The sequence below is a fragment of the Danio rerio genome, chromosome 14 (assembly GCF_049306965.1).
Source record: "Danio rerio strain Tuebingen ecotype United States chromosome 14, GRCz12tu, whole genome shotgun sequence".
Lineage (NCBI taxonomy): Eukaryota > Metazoa > Chordata > Actinopteri > Cypriniformes > Danionidae > Danio > Danio rerio.
The window spans coordinates 32,790,142-32,816,387 of record NC_133189.1 but is presented as its reverse complement, the minus strand read 5'-3'; the positions used below and the strand labels follow the sequence as shown (position 1 = coordinate 32,816,387).

At 33.3% G+C, this 26,246-nt stretch overlaps 3 protein-coding genes across 3 annotated transcripts in view; 1 reads left to right on the top strand and 2 right to left on the bottom strand.

The window, feature by feature from the left end:
* Positions 1–1,345: 1,345 nt before the first annotated feature.
* xiap (X-linked inhibitor of apoptosis) lies at positions 1,346–11,682 on the bottom strand. Its single transcript, NM_194396.2, is given in 6 exon segments — positions 1,346–1,994; positions 3,243–3,333; positions 3,656–3,722; positions 4,141–4,240; positions 7,205–7,992; positions 11,278–11,682. Coding segments are annotated over 5 exon segments (1,218 nt in total). The 5' UTR covers positions 7,974–7,992; positions 11,278–11,682; the 3' UTR covers positions 1,346–1,803.
* nxt2 (nuclear transport factor 2-like export factor 2) overlaps positions 11,222–26,246 on the top strand; it is a 16,494-nt gene continuing 1,469 nt past the window's right edge. Inside the window, 6 exon segments of the mRNA NM_001312912.1 lie at positions 11,222–11,433; positions 19,628–19,680; positions 23,205–23,333; positions 23,504–23,563; positions 23,663–23,749; positions 23,862–24,006. Coding sequence (NP_001299841.1) covers positions 23,549–23,563; positions 23,663–23,749; positions 23,862–24,006 — 247 coding nt within the window. The 5' untranslated portion in view covers positions 11,222–11,433; positions 19,628–19,680; positions 23,205–23,333; positions 23,504–23,548.
* psmd10 (proteasome 26S subunit, non-ATPase 10) lies at positions 15,862–22,424 on the bottom strand. The gene is given in 5 exon segments (NM_205754.1): positions 15,862–16,303; positions 18,340–18,506; positions 19,515–19,661; positions 22,042–22,140; positions 22,264–22,424. Coding segments are annotated over 5 exon segments (681 nt in total). The 5' UTR covers positions 22,378–22,424; the 3' UTR covers positions 15,862–16,149.

Genomic DNA, 26,246 nt, shown 5'->3' with positions numbered 1-26,246 from the left:
TACACAAGCTTCCTTCTAGTGGTACGTGGAGGAATCGCTGAATAATTCAAGTAACAAAAAATTAACTCTTTTAATTTTAATAGGCTAAACTTTCTATTTTATTTTAATTTTGCTAATGTTTGTTATGTATTCCATCACTTGAGGTTATTTTCCTCCCCATACTTGTAACGGTTGTTGGGGGCATATCTCGTAGGCTACATTTTTATCCGTGTTGACAGGTATAGTTTAATCACTTGCTTCTCTGACACACATAGCCTACTCTAACGAGCAGTAAGCTGCAACTAGTTTTTATTAATTTAAATATATAAATCCAACTCATTTGTATATTTTTTAAATGTAAATGTTAATTTGTATTGTAAATGTATAAGTCATATATACATGCAACATATATATTTTTAAAATTGATCAAATATGTATATAACCTTACAGACGAGTCTTCGCATAGATCCTGTGGGCCACTTTGAACACTCGCTGGTGACCTGCCCACACCTGCAGTCTCTCCACAATGGACGTCCAGTATTCTCCAACCTCCTAGACTGCAGCTCTACACGAGAAGTTTGGCCAGAGGAGAAATGATCGTGCCCAACAGAGCCTGGTTTCTCTCAAGGTTTTTTCCTTTACTTTTTGATGAAGTTCTGCTCCTTGCTGTCGCCACCGGCTTGCTTGGTTTGGGACTAGTGGAACTGCTCATTGATGGATTTGCTCTCCAGTGCTTGGACTATCAGCAGTGAAAATTAAACCACACTAAACTGATTTAAACTGATCTTCAACTCCAAAAAACTGGACTGACAGTTTCAATCTACTAGAACTTCTATGTTAAGCTGCTTTGACACAATCTACATTGTAAAAGCGCTATTTAAATAAACATAAATTAAAAAGATGAACTGAACGTGATGCTTTACTAAAAACATAGGTCTTTAAAGTGGTTTTTGGATTGAGAGCGCTTCTGAGCATCGGACAATATCAGGAAGGCTATTCCAAAGTTTAGAAGCCACATACAAGAAGACTCAACCTTCTTTAGTGGAGTTCGCTATTCTGGGTCATACCAGAAAGAATGTAGCGAGACAGAAGATTGGATGGATAGATTACTTAGATTACTTAATGCTTTATATTAAATATATAAAATAAGCAATATTTTATGATCAATATGGAACTTAACAGGCAGCCAAAACAATAATTCAAGATTATTGTTTTACTGTTGTGAGCATCTTTTAGCCTCACATTTCTAGTGTATTTAAAACAGAAACAAAAGATCCATGGAGAATTCTACTTTTAATATAATCATAGTGATAAAACAAAACATTATTCAAAATGATACAGAAAGATCAAGAGAGAGAAAAAAACGTGGACTGGTGAAGTTTAATCAACTTGGAACATGATTAAAAGTCTTAAGCAATATTAAAGAAATAAAAGCAAACACAAGGTACATGATTATGTCAATTAAACAAACTGTATAATATTCATATTAAGTCTACATAAAGGCACTATGGTTATTAACCTCAATCAGAGTGTGTGAAGTGGTCAAATAAAAATAATTTTCTCAATATATTACAAGTTAAATATTAATGTAGTGTGTCCCTTCCTTGATCAAACAGACACAAATGTACAGCTTAATATTATTAGGTCTGAATGAAAAAATAAAACAATATATATATTTTATAAGAATTTAGTACATCAACACATATATACAAACACACACCTTAAATCAAATTTTACACATGTGCAATTGTAGGAATGAGGATTACATTTTGCCATTTTCAGTGAACTTCAGGGATTCGTACAGAAGGCGGGTTTCTTTGTCATTTAGGCATTGTAAGTCTTTATCTTCTGTGTGATGGTAGCACAGCAGATGGGACACTTGTCTAGAGACGCTGAACATTTTTGACAGGTGACCAGGTGTCCGCAGGGTATGAAGACGATGCCGATGTCACCGTCCATGCAGACCTTGCAGAGCTTCTCCCTCTGGAGTTTCTCAAGTTCTGTCATTGGGTCATCTGCAGCAGAGAATAAATATATTTAAGAAACAAACAAAATGATTAAAGTAAAATATAATAATAATGACAACAACAATTATACTAATAATTAGTGATGGCAAACATTAATCGCATTCAAAAAAAAAAGTGCCTTGACAATAAATGTGTGCATATTATATTTGTTATGTATATGTGATACACATATACATACAAACAATTGTTAAATGGATATTTCTATATCATTTGTATCATAATAAAAATATTAATAGGCATTTACCCAAATATATGCATACATGTGAGTATATATTCATTCATTTTGATTTGGCTTAGTCACTTTATTCATCAGGGGTCATCACAGCTGAATGAACCGCCAACTTATCCAGCTTACGTTTTACATAGTGGATGCCCTTCCAGTACAGGGAAACATCCAAACACACTCATTCACAACCATACACTGTGGCCAATTTGGCTTATTCAATTCACCTATAGTGCATGTCTTTGGACTTTGGGGAAAACCGGATATGCCAGTATGCTGATACAATCCCAGTTGAATTTAATGTGACTAACCAAAATGGCATAACAATGATGAAAGCCTAAAAGGGGCAGTTTCAAAGAGTCATAAAACATTACTTATGAGGTATTTTGAGCTGAAACATCACATGCAAACTGTAGAGACATCAAAGACTTAGTTTAGATCTTGTAAAAAGGGGCATTATATGTCCCTATAAGACTTTTACAATCTTTTTAAAACAATTATGAATTATATTTCAGATTTGTACAGGACTAAACGCTAAGGATTTTTTTCTACCATTCCAATTGGGCTAGTCAGTGGAAAAGATTTATGCTTGCCTCATCAAAAATATTCTAATTGTTTATTTTTTTAGCCCCAGATTTTAAACAATGTGCTAAAACAATCAAACTTTAGTTATATACAGTACATACCATACACTTACTTACAATTTATTTTAAAGCTTTAAAAACTATAATAAACTAAAGGTATGCAGAACAGTCTGTAGAGGTCAGTGTCCTCACCATATATGGTCTATGTTCCATATATCGAGAGAACTTTTAAACAAATGGTTTTTGCAAGGAAGATAAGTAAACCATATTGGTAAACAGATTTATAAATATAGATTTGTTAAAATTAGTTTATGTGAAATAATACTGAAATTCACTTGGGCCCTTTGTACACATGGAAGACTTAAAGTCTGAAAAGAAAGACTTAAAGAAGAAAAAGTCTGTAGAAATCTACAGAAAAGAAGCACTTGCCGGCTTTCTCAAACATGTCACTGGAGCCGTGAATTAATGCCTGGGCTGAAGAACCGCTCTCATGACTTAAAAAGCCATTCTGAGTTGGCCTCTGTAAGAGAAAAAAACAAATATTTACATGAGATAATATATATGAAAAAATCACAATATTTATTAATGGAATAAAAATGAATTTGTAAAGAGCTATGAATTCTCGGTTACACTTTATTTTAAAGGCTCCTTAGTACTATACACTAAATGCACTCATGTTTAGGGTTATGATGAAGGTATGATGCATGTATCTTGGTATATTAACTAATAAAAATTCTGTTATTTCTACAATTAAGTAAATGGAACAAGGAGATGGAACATAATGTGTTACCGAATTCTCTTTAGTTAGGACAGTACAAGTGTTGGTGTAGGTAAGGACTCACTTTTGGATATCTCAGTTGAACACTGCTGACATATTCTTCTCCTTTTTCTGCCAGAAGGAAACTGCAACTGGAGTTCAATGACAATAATTTCAGAATTAGTAATCAGACTGTTTTTGGACTTCAGGACTTTAGATCTAGATCTAATATATACAATAAACTATACATTTACCTAAAATGCATTCAATTTATTTTATCGACTATAAAATAGTAATGATTTTTCCATTTTATTCATTCAGCCATAAGAATAATTTTTATCATCAGACAGAATTTGTATTATAATCCAATCCTAATTGTGTTGTTGTTTTGGAGCATTTAAATGTTTTTACAGTAATCAAAAGAACACATTGGACAGCAAGTTCATTAAAATCTAGCCATTTATTAATGTATTTACTTACTTAAAAACAAACATCTTTTCGAAACTCTTTTTTTTGGGTCAGCTATTTTATTACAAGCAAATGTCTTAAAAATATGAGAAAGTAATTCACCCTGGATAGTGTCTGGCATGTTCCTCCCAAGGGTCTTCATCAGGCATCCATGCCTTCACTCCTCCTCCACATCTGAAGCACATCACACGGTCTTGTTCACCTGTAAGACCAAACAGCAGGACAGGTTGTTCAGCATTTTCCAAAACAGTGCTGCTTGACATATATTTCTATAGCAAATATACATTTTATATCAAAACACTGAAATAAAGTCGGTAGGAACTTTTCACTTTAACACTTCTGGCTCCACTGTTGTAGAGTAAAATTGTTTTTCTAAATGTATTTTTAATTAAATGGTTAAAATTAAATCTGTGGTTTATAGAAGCTCAAGATAATTGCAACTACAAGGTTATATCATATTTTATGCTCCTAAGTAGGTTAAGATCGTAATCTTGAGGCAAAATTACTATAAAAGATGCTACAAAATTTAAGGCATAAAATTATGGTAATATATTGATATAAATGAGATGAAAAATTAGAATCTAAACTGCAAGATAAAATACTCAGTCATCAAAAATGAATGTTCCCATTATGAATTTTTCCCTTAGGATTGCGAGTTTATATATCTGGCAATTTTTTATTCAGTATTTTGAGCTATGTTTTGCTGGTCTGTAAATTTATAATATCTAAAAAATAAATGCATGAAAATAAATTGTGAGAACAAAGCATAAATTCTAAGTTTATATTTCATTTCTGAGAGAAAAAAAAAACATGCAAGAAAAGATAATAAAAACTAGGGTTGGGCGATGTCGACCAATTTGGCATCGTACAATGTCTAATGTGAAACATTGCAATGAACGATAGCATTGTCGTCGTAGACAGCAGTAACTTAATTATTTATTAAAAATTCGTAACAAATTCATTATTAATACTTCATAACAAATCAATTATTTGTAGCCTACCGTTTCAACAACCTGACCCGCATGGTCTTTGTTTTACCCATAACCAACATACATTTACATTTCTCAACATACATTTAAATAAAGATAAGTTACACACAAATTGCCATCCGTCAATCACTTTTTTCTTTGGACTTTGGCATGAATAGGCAGAGTGATCTGTGGTTATAATGGGGTCGACAAATTTAAAATCAAAAAGGTGTACAGCTAACAGAAACCAACCACCAGTATCTGAGGTTTTCCCTAAAATTACTAAGTATAAGCGTGAAAGCAAAAGATTTAAGCAGTGTACTGACGCTGTGACATTACCTGATAGATTCAAAAGACCAAAGAGTCGTTAGAAAGAGACAAAATTAATTAAATATCATGTTCAACAACTATAGTGAGATGCGATCCAGTAGTACATCCTTTATATAGTGCCCAATGTGCACTGCTCTCTGGGGTTTTATGCTCAGAGCCTCCTCTGACTGTGTGGAAGTGGATATTTTTGGTCTAAAATCGCCATTTTAAAACTAAGACATATTAGTGTAAACGGGGCAGTGTATATTTTTTGCAAGCGGGTTTCTGTTGCGATGGGGGCGGGGTAGAGAATAGCGATGCTGGCTTAGCACCGAGATGTCTATTGGCCGTCGGCGACGTATGATGGCATTGTCTATCGACCCAACCCTAATAAAAACACAACTTTTACATTTTAATAATTTTATTAAAATGCGATTAAAAACAGGCTTAAATTAAAACATTTATTTATTTATTTATTTATGCTGTGAAAACTGGCAACAAACAGCTAACAAGTCCAAGTACAGAGATGGTCAGAGATTAAACATGGTCACATGAAAGGCTTTTTTGAGCCAATTATGTAACTTGATTTTGCTATTTGATGGAAAACCATTTAACTTGATAGGACAAAAGACACTACAACCATAAAAAAGTGCCTTAAGTCAGTATTTTGGCTTCATTCATTTATTCATTTTCTTTTTGGCTTAGTCCGTTTATTAATCCGGTATTGCCACAGCGGAATGTACCATCAACTGATCCAGCACATGTTTTTATGCAGTGGATGCCCTTTCAGCTGCAACCCATGCCGGAACCCAAACCGGAGCACCCGGAGGAAACCCATGCAAACGCAGGGAGAACATGCAAACTCCACACAGAAACGCCAACTGATCCAGCCGAGGCTCGAACCAGCAACTAGTGACGGGTCGTTCATTTTGAACGAATCTTCAATATGACTCGGGAACTACGAGTCCTCTCAGGGAGTGATTCGTTCATCCGTGTGTGCGCACATTTGTGCAGGTAGTATCAGTAATTTCAAGTCTTCATCACATTGGCAGAAGCCAATTATATGCGTTTAGAGCCGGAAAAAGAATTGATCCGCTCACCTCTCCAGTCCTCTATCGGGTCTGAGTCACTCGTTCCTCACGGGCCAATCATAAGCGTTTAGAGCCGGAAAAAGAATTGAATCGTTCATCTCTCGAGTCCTCGGGTTTGAGTCATTCTGTCACATGATGAACGAACGATCATGGCTCCTATCGGCTTAGACTGTGCATTATAAGATTATATGTGACTGTCAGTGTAACGTGAATGAACCACTGACATTTAAAGACATGAAGAGGTGAGCTGAGCAAAGAGACAAAAATGCCTTCACAGACAAAAGAGCAGGTAAATATTGAGTTATTATTTTCTCCTTCTTATATTCTATTTATGACTTATTTGTCGTGCAATCAACCTTTTGGGCTAGTTGTAGATGTGTTTGGAGGCAATTCGTAACATTTTAATAATATTTTGGCAAATTGAACCAAATGAACGAAATGACTCGAAAAAAGATTTGTTCATCTTCATGAACGAGACTCAAAGATCTGAGTCAGTAAAATGATCCGAACTTCCCTTCACTACCAGCGACTTTCTTGCTGTGAGGTGACAACACTACTTACTGTGCCACTGGGTCGACCCTATTTTGGCTTCAAAATTTAAAACTATGTAGGACAACTAAATGTATGTTAATTTTCAGAATAATCCAAATTCTATTGACCTTTTTAATCAATATCATTCATATCCAGGTTGGCCTACAAAAATTCATCATTACCTCAGTGCTCTATTGTCCACCAACATAATGCAATAAAAATACAACTAACATAGAAAAAAACTCCTCCAAGGAAAACAAAAGTTACCTGTGCTGTAGAAACCAGCTCTGGCCAATCTCTCAGGGTCAATGGGATGCTGTCTGCCTTTGAAGCTATCAAGACGCCCCTCAAAAGTGTCTGTAGGGTGGACATTAGCCCTTGGCCTAGGTGTTGTCAGGGGGACGTTGCCCACATTGTGGCCCAAGAAGAAGAAGCAGTTTGAGTAGTACTTCGCATGTTCACTCCAAGGATCGTCGCCTTGCTCCCATCCACTCAGACCCCCTCCGCAACAGAAGCACTGCACATTGTCGTCTATCCCAATGTAATACATCCCTGCTTCTGCCAGGTCTTCAGGCCGAACTGGAGAGTCTGCTGGCCAGTTGTTGAAAGTACTCAGTCGCGCTTCTTCACTCTTCATGTGCGGTACAACAGGATACATGGACTCGTCCACCACCTCTCCCGTGCGGAGGAGGAACTCTCTATTCTCGGCCTCTTCATCGTAATCAGGACTCTGGATCGAACTAGAGTTTCTCATACCATGAGCACAGCTGAGGAACCTGCAGTCCGGAGATGCCAGTTGATGTCTCTCCAATGGGGTGTCACCTCTGTTCCAGTTCTGCACAGTGGCACTGCAGCTGAAACATTGCACCCTGTCCCCCTCGCCTGTGAAGTAAAAGCCTGCTCGGGCCAGCCGCTGTGCTGAAATGTCTTCAGAATATGGAAAACGTTGAAAAGAGTTCACCCGATTCTTCATGACTGACCAATCAGCTGCCACATTGTCAGATTCCAATTCGCCATTATGAGTTGATTGTGCCATATTTGTAGTAACTAAATTTCTGTAAAAAAAAAACGAGAAGAAAATAATAATAAAAATAGGAAAAATAAATAAATAAAAAAATCTGTCAAAAACAGATATAAATAAATGCATTTGTTAAAAAATAAATAAATAAGTAAAAAAACATAGTACAACCAGCAGTGTTGTGAAATTTTACAACTGGGGTGGGAATCTTTAGGGACTTCACGATCCGATCCCAAGATCACGATATGATTCCAAAATCATTTTTAACCTACATTTTTCCCATTTCTTCTGCTGTACATTTTTATCCTTACAACTTCACATTTGAACCAAAATAAGAGTCTTTATGCTTCTGTTAATCATTGGAATCTCTCTAAGATAGTACTGGCATCATTAAAAATGAATTAAAAAAAAAAAAAAAAAAAAAAATATATATATATATATATATATATATATATATATATATATATATATATATATAATAATATTTGTTTTCAACTCTGGATTAATTAGCTTTGAATGTAAAAGTGGCACATTACAAAGAGCAATTATGAAGAACAAACTTTCATATAAAAATACCAAATACAGGTGAAAGATTTTTATTTGTTTATAACTCTAACAAATTGTTAAACAAAGAATATATGTGTATGCCTTTTTTGAATAAGATTCTGAACATTTAAGAATTGATTTAGAATCTTAAGACAAAAAAAAAATATTTAAAAAACGTGATGCATTAATTTTCCCCTCAAACTCCAATTATAACAGCTCATGCTAATTTTTGTGATAACTTATTTTTAAAAACTGCTGCTTTTCTTGAGAAAAAAGTTTTATTGAACAGTATTTCTTTTATTTCAGATCTTCTGTAATAATTTTTAACTTTCTTATATAATTTTGTAACATTTCAATGTCTTTGATAAAGTTTTTTGTCTTAAGCTTTTAAATGACAATGTAGTACTGCATGTTTCACAGTTTTCACAAAAATATTAAGTAGTAAAACTTGTTAAAATACTTTTACATTTTTGTTGATTATTAGAAATAAATTAGCACATTAGAATAGTTTCTAAAGAGAAAAATTATAATTATAAATTACGTTTTGTGCATTTTACACTTCATAATATTAAGTGCTTTGGATTATATATACAATATACTTTATCTACTTCAGAAATCTACACATATTTTGTTGGTTGAGTATTGACTGATAGACTTTCAGAGTGAAAAAGACAAAATATGTGGTTGCTTAAGTCAATAATTCAGGCAAGACTGAGCAAAAGTATTGATCTTTACAAAGAAGTTTTCAAAATAATTGCCTTAATCAGATACACCAGTGACGTCACATGCCATTTGTGACAACTGTACGATATCAAATTGAGTCACTGGGAACGGCGTGAACATTAAGGGCTGAACAGAATGTTCCAAACTTTGCGGAAGTGCCTTTGTGCTGCTTATACATTGTTTGCACATTATTCATATCCACCAGTACTTCACTGACACATGATACTGAATGAATTCCTACAGCTGCAGCTGACCTAAAGCAATCTTAAAAACTTGTGTCAAAAGATAAGATTATTTTAGACATTTTAAAATATAAAGAATCAAGGGGAATTTTTAAGGTTGCTGTCACTTTAAGAGTAAGAGGCGTTGTCAGTCACATGTGAACAGCGCCTCCAGCATGTGTAGGAGACTCAAATATAACATCCTCCCTGTTCTCAAAGAGAATTTCAGAAATGCTTGCACAGGCCACTCTACACTGACATGTACATTACCCAATCATCCTTACATCATATAACTGTACATAATGAACATGATGATTCAAAGGTCTAAATTCACATTTATTAAAACAAGTGGAATGACTTAAAGACTTATATCATCAATTGCTGACATGGGCATGACAATTAGTAACATTATCTCACCTCATTGTGTGTCATAATAACAAGCTACTCCCATAAAGGAAAATATGGCAGTTTATTAAACAATTCCCAGAAACTTTTTTTTTTTTTAACTATTATTGTTATTATTATAGTAATGACCAAGGATGCTCTGATCTAATCACATTTTATGATACAATTAGTCCTGACTAATCTGGCCGACCACATAAACTGATAGCAAGTGTTCTTTTACGAGTTTACAAGCAGAGGAAGATCCATTTTAACTTCATGTGCATCAAATATGCTCTCAAAACTTTTTCTTTATTGAAACATGTTGAATTACTCTTTCATCATTTGCAATGTTTCCAAATTGCTTTGTTAGTCATTTTTCAGGTCCACACTAAATTGTTAAAAGAGACATGTTTAAGGGATTATATGCAACATCCTTCACATATTCTCTTAGCCAAGGAGAGATTTCCACTTAAGTATCATACTTAGAAGGAAAATGTGCTTTATGCAATGTTAAAGTTAAATAAAGCTTGAAGCATCAGAATTGGTAATCAATATTGACCGATAACCATGATGAGGAATCTGTACACGGTATCGGCTCCAAAAATCCTGAACGGAGCATCTCTAGTGATGACCGTCAGTAAATAACACCAAAATAAGTACTGGAATCATTTATGTGTACATCTAATGTGGAAGATTGGAAGATATAAACAGTGAGGCAAATGTATATGATATACATTCAATATACAATATAATCTTTGGTAGCTTAAATGCTAGGTACTAGCTTACAGTAAAGACATTCTTGTTTTATTGTGTAAAATAATTACATTTCTGAAAAATCAAAACATTGACATATGCCATTTAAATATTATAAATACAATTCATTCATGTAAAACACATAAATGCATATACAAACTGCGTGCAAGGTAGTGGTAACTTAGTGACAACTTTAATCTATTATCGATGTACAATAATTATATGTACAACTGTCAGTCACAGGTTGACCAGGTTCCAAAACCCAACTGGACCACCATAAACTAGTATGGCCAGCTTGTCCAGCTGGTCTACCAGATAGAAACTGGTTCGTAAACAGCTTATTTAAACAGGATAAACTTATGAAGCAAGACTTTACCTTACTAATTACAAATATCTGTTTGTGCAACCTCATGGCACACGACGGTGAAACAGGGCATAAAGTTGTTTCGGTTATGACAGTTAAGGTTAGTGGTCTCAGATCAGATATCTTACACTTTTCTTTTGTTATCAAATTAAAAACAGCACGAAGAAGACAGGCAAAACATTAAAGATGAGAGCAGATCACAGAGCAACTGACCAGCTAACGTTACACTTCGACCTTTACACTGACAACCAGACTGTTAAGGTTAAGTACAAAGCACTAGCGTTAGCATTAGCTAACATTCGTGCTACAATCAACATCAATGTCTGCTTACCTTCGGTCAGGAAACACGATATCCAGTGCAGTTCTTCAAAAAAGGAAAGCTGTACTTTATTCTGTTCTTGGTCGAAGGCAAGTAACGATTACAAGACAGCGCAGCGCAGAGGGATGGATGCGTAAATGGTGACAACCCAAACAGGAATTTACTGTGGTGAGTGTTAGCAACGTGACGTTCGTGCTATCCCAGTGACTGGCAGAGCCACAGAGAGACGATTGGGGGCTCTGCACTAGGATTTCCAAGCAACGTCAAATCGACACTACCTTTTTCAGTAGAAGGATTAAATTAATAAACAAAAATAAAAACAACTATAGTAAATTTAAATGAAATGTTTAACGTTACGGAAGTAGAGTATGAGACGTCACAATTCACCCAAGTGGGCAGTGGTGGGAAATTTGGCAAGACGCCTTCTGTCAAAAGGGACTTTTGTATCGTTTTACCAGAAAACCAACCACATCATTTTCATTTCATTTTTTTTTCATTACGTTTGGAAAATACCATACGTTACTTTATACAGTTAACAAAGACAGGTTATACAGTGGTGGTTTTTGAGTACACAAAAACAAGTAGGCCTGAGTAAATAAGATACCATATCAGCAGATACGCTAATACTTAAAAGTATTTACATGTAAGCTTTTATACAACGGAAATTTACAAAAAAGAGGAACAAAAGTCATTAAAATTGCAGTAGAACAATATGCAATATTTTATCAAAATATGAGGAATATTATAAATGATACATTTCTAGTTATTTATTCTAATGCAATGCACAAATTTAATAGGACAGTACGTGGAAGATATTTTATTTTACATATAAATTTTTCTTCCAAATATGCCATAATCATGACTTGTGTTTGCAATCATAAACATACAACATAAAATATACATGAAGAAAAATCTATTTTACCAATAAGGAGACAAATATCTAATGTTGTACATTAGCAGCTTTAATTATCTTATATTTTATTTTGCAAATGTATTATTTTAATGTTTTAATGAGCTTTTTATATACATAAAATCTCCTAAATTCAGATGGTTGTACACAAACATGGAATTTCATATACTGTAGACGTAAACAGCTCCTCATTTTACAGCAGATTTACATCAGAAACCACTGATAGCCAAAATTTAATTTACAATAATAAATCCCAAAATTTAATGTATTTTCCAGTTTCTGCATACTGTCTTTTTACAGTTTATACTTTAAAGGATGATCTTTTGTTCTTTATGTTGTGTTCTCTTACCCGTTTTGCTGTGTTCCTGTTTTTTATTGACTTACATAGTTACTGGTTTGGTTTTCTAAGTTGTTGATTAAATTAGATTATCATCTAGCTTCCTTTGTTTGCTCTGTGTATTTAAGACATGGCAATGCAGATGAAGAGCTTAAAATCTGCATGAAAAAGGTTATCACCATACTTCGCCTGTTGATTGACTACATTAAGATTGGCATTTTTTAAAATTAGAATATTATGTATTTTTAAAAAAAAAAACAATTCAATTTAATTAGAGGTCATGTTAAAGCAAAAATGTTTAAACACATCTCTATGTAAAAACCTTCAGAGTAAATATGAATAAATCTGATCTTTTACTGTAAGTGCTGCTGAAGTGGCAAAAAGTATAGCTCAGCAAAGGAGAGAAAAAAAAATACTTCATTTGCGGAAACTGCTTTAAAAATATGTATTAAATCTACATATACGATTTTTGTTTGTTTGTTTTGATTTCTCTTGTGTTCCTGATTTTTTGACTAAATACTGCATTTGTTATTTTCCTATTATTGTGTTGCTTCACAATGTGAAGCAACATAATGAAGATGTAAAAGTTTCACAAAATGAAAATACTTGAATAACAAACAAATACATGCAAATAACACATTAAAAATAGGATGAAATACTCAATTACTATCCACCGTGTTGTTTATATGTGGTACTATAATATGTTTACTGACGTCAGGCATGTAAGATTAGGACATAAAACCACATTCTTGTCAAAGCTATTTAGATATCAGTTTCGTTGGGAACGCAGATCCAACCATTTCATTCTTCGAATATATATCATACCCAGTACACACTGTACACTGTCAAAAATGTGTGGCCCAAAAAAAAAAAAAAAGAGCAGGATAACACGCCATGTCAAAAAGCGCAAATCATCTCAGACTGGCTTCTTGAACATGACAATGAGTTCACTGTACTCAAATGGCCGTCACAGTGACCAGATCTCAATCCAATAGAGCACCTTTGGGATGTGGTGGAACGGGAGATTCGCATCATGGATGTGCAGCCGACAAATCTGCAGCAACTGTGTGATGGTATCATGTTAAAATCGACCAAAATCACTAACGAATTTTCCAGTACCTTGTTGAATTTATGTCACAAAGTATTAAGGCAGGTCTGAAGGCAAAAGAGGGTCCAACATGATAGTGGTAAGGTGTACCTAATAAAGTGGCCGGTGAGTATATAGTTGGGCATTTACACAGTGTGTGAATTCTAGCTGTACAGAGATAAATATTATCTATACTTATAGAGAAGGTACTGAAATATGCATTCCCCAGTCATGTGGGATCTGGGTTATGTATGTAAAAGTTCAGTTGCATAATATTGCAGTGTGACAATGCATTTTACATGTTTAATAAGATAGTTCACCCGAAATTGAAAATTTTATTTATTTACCCACACAAGTGATTCTAAACATGATGAATTTCTTACTTCTGTTGAACACAAAACAAGATAATCTGATGTTGAAAAAAAAACACCATTGACTTCCATATTACTAGCCTACAGTATATACTTTAATTGTAAAATAGGCACAATAATACTGAAGTCCTATGTATCAATACTACCGCTATACTATGCAGTCAATAGCTCATTTTTTTCCTGACATTCATCAGTATATATTCTTCCTTTAAGTTCAACAAAAGAAAGAAACTCAAGGGAGGATGAGTAAATGAAGACAGACGTTTCATTTTTCTGGTGAACTTGCTATAGGATGTTTCTGCATGGTACTTTTGAACTGACAAAACCAGTTATTAGTAGAAGCTGCCATAAAAATGATTGGAATTTGATTCTTGAGCAAAAATTTTAAAAAGAAGCTTAATCAATGAAATTTTATTTATCAATGAAAAATACACATTGTTCAGGCTGATGGAACCTGTGAGGGTGAAACTGATATCTGCAGTTATGGCTTGAGGGACTTTTGTATTCATGAAAGGGATTTTCTTGTGTTTTAGAGTGTTCAGGTATGGAATATCACCACGGAATCGTGCCAAGCAGATTTGCATTTGGGGAAGTTACTGACCACTACTGTTTTTGAAGAGTTATGCTTTCGCTGACAGAATGGAATCTGGAACTGGCACCCACAACACATGCCTTTATAAGGGTTTTCTGAATGTATGTGGTCAGCAGTTGCTTTATGATGATCTAATAAATATTATTTTACAGAACTGATGTAGGAGGAAGTCTACCTGAATCCACTCATTAATATATATTTTTTTTTTATGAAAAGGAGAACTAGAACTTGTAAAAGCCACATGCCGAGTGTGTTAAAGCAAAAACTGAATGACTGACGGTAAAAGTGTATCTCACAATTCTCTACACTACCATTCACAATCCATTAACAACTCACATTATCATTACAAAGACTGCATTTTTTTTATCAAAATATTGAAAAAACAGAAAAACTGCTACAAAATATATTGGAAGTAAACTGTTAAGCTAAATTTTTAGTTATTACAGCATCATGTCTTTAATAAAAGCTGAATATTGTATTTAAAAGAATAGACAGACAGACAGATAGATAGTTAGATAGAATAGACAGACAGTAGAATGACACCTCATACATGCACACCGGAGTTATGGTTGGTCTCCAAAGAAATCCAAATATGCAAAAAATAAATTAAATAAAACAAAAAAACTTTTAAATATATATATATATATATATATATATATATATATATATATATATATATATATATATATATATATATATATATATATATATAAAAAATTAGTTTTCAAATTAAGTTATGTGTATTAAAATGAAATGAAACAGGGAAAACTATTGAACACATGAAGAAAGGGAAGTGTAGAAAGGCAGTGAAAGCCCAGAAATCTATTAGTGGTTATTCAGCAACCCTCTGCATTTCCTCATTGTAAATTACTATTAGGTGCTTCAGTCCAACATCTGATGTCTGTGAAAAACTCACACCTGAACAATGCATGTGACTTCATTCTCCAAAATAGGCATCTTTAAGCTGTCATCACCAAAAAGTATTGAATACGTTTCATTAGTTCTGTTCTTTCTCCTTGTGTTATTCTATTGTAAATACACATACATTTTTTTTTTTTTTTTTACAGATTTTTGTTTTGTTTTGTTTGTAATGTTTGGATTTTTACAAAAATCTGGTTTAATTCCATGTCAACAGCTCCTTTAGAAAAATTATTCCTAGGAAAAAAAACATGACATGTTCAACGCTTATTTTCACCGCTGTACATGAATAAAAAGTGAATTTTTGCAAGATATCAGACCTTTATAGAATAAACAAACATATTTTCCATAATCAGATGAAATACTACAACAATCAACTGTATTTAATTACAATTTATTTTCATTATTAAAAAACAAGCATCAAGATGGAAAACAGTTTTGTTGTGATCTTTTCAGAGTGATACAAAATTAGAAATAACTTTTTACATTTACACTAACAAAGACAAACCAAGCTGTAGATTTAACAGAAATAAAGTATCTATGGCAGAAAAAAACACATAATATTCAGAATGTTATTTTTAAGCCTTAAACTCTGACAAGCATTCATTATTGACCAGCAGCTTATAAAAACAGCTTTAAGTGCATTCCTAAATTTCTGGTCAGGGTTCATCAACCCTCCACTATGCGTTTCAACACAGAGCCCAGCCCACCTTTAGCCACCTGCAGAGGAGTCATCTTTTCCTTGTTTTCAATGTAGATGCTGGCACCATGCTCCACCAGGAGTTTTGCAGCCTCTGCTCGCTCCTCGTCACATGCAAGATGACTGGAAATAAAATAAAACAATAATCAAATTTTATATATAACATTTTCTTCAGTTGAATACAAAAGAAGATATTTTTAAGAACGTTTGTAGAATGCCACGCGGTTTTGAAGAATGTTGGTAAAAACACAATTTCCATGCTGATTTTCAATTGCAACGGTTAAAACGGTTTTGTTACTAACATCATAACACTTTATAAAAACTACACACTAGGAACCATTTATTGAGCATTAGCAAATAGTGAATTGATTATTTGTTAATCATGAACTCTACATTAATAAACATTAGTAAGCAGTTTATAACTGCAAATACAAATGCTGTATTCTTAACTTATAAGCACATGTAAAATGTGCTTCATGATTGTGTTTTCGAACTTTGTTAATGGTTATTTTTTTATGACTAAATTAAGTATTGCATCTTTTACAGACTATTTCAATTTAAGAGTAGCTGGAGGTTTTTAGAATCATTAGTTAGTAAATAATTAATAAACTATTCAAATAAGCATTTATATATTTTATTATTCTGGCATATACTAATAGTTACTATTTTATGTATGTTAATAAATGCTTTATTAACTCAACTTGATCTAGTTTTGTGACCTAATCTAAAGTGAGGACTATTTATGCTTTCCCTAATAAATGACGATTAAAGGCTTGGTATCAACTGAACAATAAATGTTTGCAATCTTATCTAAAAAATAAAATTACTGTAAACTTTAAACATTGTCGATTAACAGGAGAGTCAAAATACAATTAAAAAGAAATTCAATTAAATAAAGTTGGATAAAACAAAAAACAATATAACATGGTATGTGTAATATGTTTATTAACATATTACACACAATAATATAACATAGAGATGCAACATTTCAATGTCATTTAGGGATGTCTAAACTGTATAGTAATTCTATTTTAGTTAAGATTGCAAAAAATTATATTTTTCATTTAATACAACTTCATTTGTTTATTTTCTTTTTCCCTGTCAACAATATAACTATAAGTCTTTAATTGTCATTTATAAGGGATTTATAAAGCATAAACAGGCCTCACTTTAGGCCAAAAAAACTGCATGAAGTTCAGTTAATAAAGCGTTTTTAACATTCAAATCAACTATTAGTATATGCCTGAATAATAAGATATATAAATGCTCATTTTAATAGTTTATTAATAATTTACTTAAGCATTCTGAATGTTCTTAAAACAGCACTAACTATTCTTAAACTAGTTTGTAAATAATGTCAAACTTAAGTAATGAAAGCATAATTATTAACAAAGTATAAAAATATACAATCATTAAGCACATTGTACAAGTGCTTATGTGTCAATAATACAGCATTTGTAGCTGTATTTTTATAACTACTTATTAACGTCTATTAATGTAAAGTTAATACTTAACAGATAATGAATTCACGGTTTACTAATGCTTAACAAATGTTTGTAGTGTGTAGTTATTATAAATTTAGAAACTTACTAGGTTAATCAGGTTAACTAGGCAAGCCAACTTAAAAACAGTAAAAAAATCTTAATGAGGTTAACAAAAGTGTTTAAAAATAATGAAAAAAAAAAAGATTTTAATCCAACAAAACCACCTTTTCCAGAAGAAAACAATATTATAGGAAATACTTTTAGAAAATTTCACAGAAGGGCTAATAATTTTGCCTTCAACAGTATCTCTCTCTCTCTCTCTCTCTCTCTCTCTCTCTCTCTCTCTCTCTCTCTCTCTCTCTCTATATATATATATATATATATATATATATATATATATATATATATATATATATATATATATATGACATTGTGACATGAAACCACATTATGTTTCAGTTTCATGGTACCTATTCTGTTTCAGCCCAGCAACCAAGAGACCTCCAATTCTTACAATCCTTGTATGTGGTAAGGAATGTGTTTGGGAGTTTCTATAGGTTTGTAGCAAATATGTAGGCAATAATAGGCATGTAAAAATACACAAAACAGACAGTAGATATAACCAAGCGCAGACAACAAGCAGCACTATTAGACGGTGGTTCTTTACAAACTTACAGTGGTGTGTTTCCTTCGGAGTCTTGAATGTTGGTAGAAGCGCTCTCTTTCAACAGAAGCTGAATGAGGCGGTAGTTGCCCTTAGCAGATGCTCTGTGCAGTGGTGTGGACTGCAGTTTATCTGTTGCATTAGGATCTGCGCCATTTTCCAGCAAAATCTGGGCTATCTTAAAAACAATGATAAGAACACTTTAAATGAACAGGTTTTTAATTGCATATCTAAATAAATAAATAAAAATATACACATTTTTATCAGTAAAAGAAAATCACTAAGGATTTGAACTGTAAGTTTTTATGATTACAATGAAAGTGAATGTAGCAATGACTACTTTAATAAGAGGGGACAAATGAGTGTTTTAATTGTAAAAAAATCTAGCTTCATTTTAATTAAATTTTGCCTTAAATAATAATGGCAATATTTACTGAATAAAACTCTGCGTAATGTGATTTAATAATGGCCATTCTATCTATATTAAAATTAAGCTGGGTGAAAATCAATTTACGTTTTGTTTACTGTATATATTTATTATGTATATATAAATACACACATGCCAGGATATACCAGAGAAAATGTTTATTTATATTATAAAAATTGTATATAAATTAAAATATCTAACAAACAAAATTGTTTAGTATGGTTTTTCCAAGTATGTGTGCATCACATATTTATAATAAATACATAACACAAACACATTTAACACAACAAATATATATATATATAAAATCCAAAAACAAACTTTTTATATTGGATGCAACTAATCATTGCCCAGAACTGATTAAAAAATGATGCTTTATACATAAAATCAAGGGGTTTATAAAAAAGGGGTTAATCTTGCTTATTTATATATTGAAAGGGGAATTTCTCCTGAGCTGATGCATTCAACATCTTATGTCATTTCTATTATGAAAACAATTATTTTCTTTAATAATACACCTCATATAATTTATTTTGATTGCACAACCCTTTATTCCATTCACAATTAATCATCAGATGCTGTTTTTCTAAATGCTTTATCTGCCTAATCACTGCCCTGCTTCAGACACACGACCTGCTTATTTTGATCCATCCGTGTCTAACATACAGTACAACAGAGTGAAAGAAACAGAGAGAAAATAACAATCTAATGTCAAGTAGTGAAGTCTGTGTAACCCTCTGATTGAAACATAGACGCTACCTCGTATAGGTTTTTAGATGCTGCATAGTGTAACGGCGTACAACCATTCTGGTTAACAGAGTTCAGCTGAGCTCCTTTGGATATTAGAGATCTGACGATTTCTTCTCTCCCAGCAGATGCTGCTATATGAAGAGGAGTCCAACAAGCCTGAAATCACATAAAAAAGGTAAAGATCTCCACCAAGAGGATATGAAGTGCATAACAATGGTGTCTGCTCTGCTACTGTCTACACATTTAGACACACAATACTGTTGTCATTTATGAACTGTAGGGCTGTAACGATACACGATATAAAATCGAAATCGCGACACTCAGATCTACGATCCTGTGTCGCGGTGTGATAAGGGAGAATCGCGACACACCCACCCCGTCATACCTTTCCAATAACGTCACGCGTGCCTGCAAAAGTTGAGCTAATTAACACTTTTTTTCGTTCGACATTACAAGCACTGCTCCGTTTAAGCCCTCGCAATATTTAGCCGGGAGAGCTCGCACGGAGCTCTTAGTAAGGGGCCGTCTGAATGTGTCAAGAATATCAAAAACAAAACCAACTTAACCCCGCTTGAAAGCCGACAACGCCAGAAACATTGCCAATGCTGTCAAAGCGGCCGGATTTTCAGCGCATATACGATGATTTGCTCACACTGTTAATGTGGCTGCGCAGAGAGGGATAGGCGTTCACCAGATGTCAGGTAACAGCCAAACTTTTCTGTAACCGTGCAGTGCGCTTTCTGTTTGAACCTTTGGGAGTGCTGACTGACAGGTGCGTGCGGTCAGAAAACACGACAAAGCTTTCAGTTAAAATAAACACAGTTTCTATAGTTATAGCCTACTTTATTTAGAGATAAAGGTATATGGCTCTGCATATAATCACTCAATCTTGCTGGAGTTTATAGCCGTTTCGCTTTACTTCAGGACGCATTAACACCGCTCTGAAGGTCTAATCGTTGTTTTAAGTTATCCAGAGCTGTATGAATATACAAATCTTGAATATAACAATAGTATTAAATATTACAATTGTAACAAGACAGACAGCAACACTTTTGCACAATCGATACCCAGCTGATTCAGTCGTTTATAAGAGGACCGCGCCTCTTCTTTTTTCCTTGTCAACATAAAGGCAGTAAAGTGCGCCTTGTTTTCGGCCACTTGTTTAACTGCAAGGCATACTTAATTTGCGGGATGATAACGTATAACCCGTGCCTACAGACACATTTGCTAAAGAAGCCAAATGGAAGAAGAATATTGCTGTTTGATAGCCTACAGACCTGTTGATACTAAACCAGCGCTTATGTTGACCTGGATCTGCGTAATAAACGCAACAAATAGGCTTTACTTTTTATTTTACAGCTTAAAGCATGTACGCAGATTAATGCAATATCATATTTAAACAAACTGTTTACAAAAAGTCAACATATGCGCGCGTGTTGTTGTCTTTTCATCAGGCAGCGCGCGCACTTGAACCGCGAGGGAGAGAGAGGAAACCTCAGGACATAATCTTTAAAATAAGTATTTCTATTAAAATGTAAAAGGTTTTGTGATTATAATAATAACAGCGGGGCATTAAATAAATGCATATTTTCCGTGGAGCAAGCAATTTGAGGAAGTCTGCGATTTTTATTTGACGGAAGAAATAAACATATGAAGCGGAAAAAAAGCCTATGCCGGTTATTAAAAAGAATCAGTCAGTATTTTCGTTTTGTAAAATAAATTAATTATTTAAGTGAAAATAATTTAGGGCAGTCCTATTTATTTTATTCATTTTATTTAGATTATTCTGCTCTTCTGTGCTAAACACTGCAGGTGCGTGAAGATGCTCTGTTGTTCTGTTCCGCTATTAATATATAAAAATAAATCAGTATTTTAAAATGCAATATTTAATGTGTCATACACAAAATAGACACGTCAATTTGTTTAATATAAAATTAATAGTAATCTGACCAGTTAACCGTTAATAACCGATTAATGAGCGGCGGTTGTCGGTTAGCAAAATTAAGGAAATGAGCATCCCTAGCTATTTAATTTACTTTTTCTATGCAAGAGAACTTGATTGAAAAATAATTTTCAACATGCTTGAACCATCTAAACAATGGAGTTTAGTTTGGTTTTTCAACAGTATTTTGTTACAAAGAAAACAGAAGTGATATAGCTTTGCCTATTTATTTATTTTATATATGGCTATTTATATTGTTAATAATTTGCATAGTTAATATTGTTCTTTGATGTTTAGTTTATAAAGATTTTTCAAATTTTATTTAATTAAAAATAGTTTTAAAAACCTTTTTTTTCCCACCCCACACGAAAAAAATAAAATAAAAAATCGTGATACGAATCGAATCGTGGGTCAAAAATCGTGATACGAACCGAATCGTGGGTTTGGTGTATCGTTACAGCCCTAATGAACTGCATACTTTTGTATGCATTTGAAACAAAATAAATACTTAGCAACACGTCTGATTAAATAAAATAACGTTTAGTGATGCAGTACAAGGCTTTAGGACTGAATTCTGACACAATGCTGACTCACATCATCTTTAAGATCCACTTCTACTCCAAGGTCCAACAGAAACTGCGCGATATTCACGTGTCCAGCTGAACAAGCCCAGTGCAGAGCTGTCCTGCTGTCCTGTACAAAACGAAAACATGCAAAGCACTTTCACACACCTCTGAGCAATCTTTAATAAATGGAAAGACTCCATCATAGCAACATGCTAACCAGCACACATGTGCAGCAACTGCTTACACTTACCTGGTCTGTTTTCGCCGCTAGTGAACTGTCAGACAAAACGCATTTCTTTAATTCTTCAAACTTTCCGCCGTAAGCTAAATTACAGACTTCAACATTTGAAACTCTCGCCTCCATCTCACAATTCTTTGGTGAGCAGCACCAGTATGACAATTCAATCTAGATAGCCCCGCCCAAAACAGGAAAGCAGCAATCTCATTGGATAAAACAGTTGGCTTAGGTGCCGCTAAACAGTGCCTGAATAATTATATAAAATGCCAGAAAGTACCTAAAATAAAGGTGTATAAAAACCCCTAAAAATCGGGAAATCTATTCAGTTGAGTTGACTTGCTTTAGTTTTCTGATAGATAGGAAAAACTAAACTTAAAAAATAACATTTAATTTTTTTTTTTTTTTTTTTTTTTTTTACATTTAATGATAATAATTTAATATAATTTCTGAAACATACAGCGGATGACTGTGAAAAGTCTTAAAATTTAGATTTAATTTTTACTTTTAGCTTCACAGATCATGCAGAGTTAAAATACTGTCGCCAACACTTTAAACAACAAATACTATAATACTAAAACCCATAGAAACTATTGTAAAAATATGTTGGAGTTATCTTCAGTGACTAGCGTAGAAACTTACATTATCTGGGTTGGTGTTGTATTACGGTATAAGTAAACAAAACAATATAAAGAATATAGTAAACGAATACCATCCTTCATCACAGGATATGGTACACTAAACAATATCTGTTAACAGTTTTCCGCATTTTATGATTTATAAGTGTTTTCCGTTTATTATTCACGCTAGTGAATTCCATTATAGGACCTTAATCTGTACTCTGTCGACTTTTGATGTTCAACAAACTGACTTTTCCTGACATTTTAGTAATTTGAAATAATGTACAATGTATAAGAAATAATATTTAGAGACATAATGTGTCCGTTTATTACAAGGTTTTTGCAACAACGCCAACTACAAAAAAGACGGAACTTAAGAAAACGGTGCAGTTTCCAGTGGGAACAAAATATCGTGGACACACATTTGGGCACATTTTTGACGGATGCTGGATTTGTTTTTAAAGGGTGAGATAGTACGAGTCTATTATTGCTACACAAATTATAATTTCATTCAATGTGTATATAAATTATAATTTACTGTTTTATTATTAAATACAGTCATTTTAAGTCGCACCATTGGTTTCATTTGGCTCCTAACGTTACATTCGTCCGTTTTTTCATTCCATGTTTTTTAGTTTACATATCAAGCACAAAGACAAACAACAGACGGAAGACCAGTCATGTCTTTAACTGTGGTAAGTCTCTTCATTGGCACAATTATTTTTTTCTCATAAAAACGTGCGTTATATCATTAGATTATATTATATAATAAATATCTATTTGCTATTGATCAGGATTTCAGGACTCAAGTTGACCAGTCGTGTAGATATTCAGAGGAGTTCATCAATATCTATTACGAGTGCATGGATAAGAAAAGACGGGTAACGTTAAGCTCATCGTATGGTTTAATTTAACCGTCAATAGCCTATATGCTTATCTTTTATGTAAAGTATCTTGACATTTAGAGCGTTTAAAGTGAATGGTTGATTACAGAATTTGAAGAGGCTGTATCTGGACAAAGCAACGCTGGTGTGGAATGGAAACGCAGTCACTGGTCAAGAAGCTCTCGGTGAATTCTTCGAGTCTCTTCCATCCAGTGAGTTTCAAGTGCAAACTCTTGACTGCCAGCCTGTACACGGTATGTAAAAGTACAAATACAAATACCTTTATATATATGACAAAAAGGCAAAATCAAGACTGTGGTTAACTTATTGCTCTTAAAGGGATAGTTCACCCCATCACCCATTGTTTGGGTAGCTTTTTAGAATGATGGTCCTTTAGTTTATGTCAGTTAATTTATTTACTACAAAAGTCTTAAGAGGCCGTGCATTGAAATACTGTTCTTTATATTTAGCTCTTGTTTTGTCGTGGCCATGACTTAATTTTCTTGTGATCTCGACATAAATAATTTTCTTGGGATCTTGACAAAACAAAAAGTTGTTTTCTTGTGATTAAAAAAGAAAGTAATTTTATTTATCTAATAATTGATTGTATTATTATTATTATTATTATTATTAGGCTATTTGTATCTGCTGAATGTATTATTGGCCTACCGAAAATATTTTAGATGTACACTCCAGCCTTTAAAACAAGATGTTCTACATGTAATTTTATTGTGTTTGATGAAGGTGTAACAACAGTGTTTTTTGTCTACAGTAGCAGATTCTAAATTTGTGCAACACATTAAGGGCATTCAGAACAGCCATAATAATATGAGCGTAATGTACATTTATGATTATATCCACATATAGGACTATCGATGATTATTTACAATAATATTGCAACTCTCTACTAGCTGGGCTTCCAGCTAACTCTATCAAGCCTCTTCCGCTGCTCCAGAACGCAGCAGCACGAGTGGTCTTTAATGAACCTAAAAGAGCACGTCACTCCGCTGCTCATCCGTTTGCACTGGCTGCCAGTTGCTGCTCGCATCAAATTCAAAGCTCTGATGTTTGCCTACAAAGCGACTTCTGGCTTTGCTCTTTCTTATCTGCTCTCACTTCTGCAGATCTGTGTGCCCTCCAGAAAATTGCGTTCTGTGAATGAACGTCGCCTCGTGTATCCATCCCAAAGAGGGAAGAAATCACTTTCCCAAACTCTCGCATTCAATCTGCTCAGTTGGTGGAATGAACTCCCTAACTGCATTAGAACAGCAGAGTCGCTTGCTGTTTTCAAGAAACGACTAAAAACTCAACTATTTAATCTCCACTTCACTTCCTAATCTGCAATTGCCTCTCTGGATATTACACTAACTGTACTCAAAAAAAATACTAATGCTTTCTTTCTTAGACTTTACAGACCTGAAACTTGCCTATAGCACTTATTCATTGTTGCTCTTATAGTTGTGTAAATTGCTTCCTTGTCCTCATTTGTAAGTCGCTTTGGATAAAAGCGTCTGCTAAATGACTAAATGTAAATGTAAATATTTTAAAGCATAGGTTCAAGGCTCAAAATAAATTGTTACATGTGTGAATTAGATTATGAACAATTATGAAGATCCTGGTTTTGCTTTAATGCATCTTTTCTGCATGTTATTTACAATTACTTTAAAAAGTGTCTCCCTGTAAATAATACGATATCAAGCTACTGTATGCGTGTCTAGGATATCCTCTTAGAAAAAGCAGAAAGCATGGCTAGTAAACCTGAGAAGTCAACTTTTTGTTATGTCAGGATAACCAGACAATAGTCGCGATAAGGAGAAACCAACTTTTGATATGGCGATATCACGAAAAAATTAAGTCATGATCTTGAGAAAACAATAAAGAAATGGAATAACCCATGGCCTCTAACTAAGTTTGAAAAGTTTTGTAAAGTAAAACATTTACTAATGCGTTATTAAAATCCAAAGTTGTGCTTGTTAACATTTGTTAATGCACTGTGATTTTAATTAAATAACATTAAATAAATATGTTATTGTTTGTTGATGTTAGTAGATACATTAACTAATGGACCATTATTTTAAAGTTTTACTGAATGAGTCTAGTAGCCATTGATTTCCATAGTAGGAAAAATATTATGGGTCACATTTATTCAAAATATCTTTTTGTGTTCATCAGAAGAAAGTCAAACATGTTTGAAACATGTGGAGGGTCATTGATGACAGAATTTTAATTTTAGATGAACTTTCCTTTTAAATATTTGGCTTTAAATATTAAAATAAATAAATGTTTCTTTCAACTTTTGTGGTGTGATAGTTATAAAATTAACACTATTCAATAAAATATCAAAGAAACTGGTTTATTTGATGTTTTTTTTTATGATACTACTACTACTGTTAATGTTAAGTAGGTTCATAGGTTCTCACCTGTGATATAACGTTAAAGGAATCGTTCATCCCAAAAAGAATGTTTGCTCATCTCTAAACAGGGTGTTAGCAGG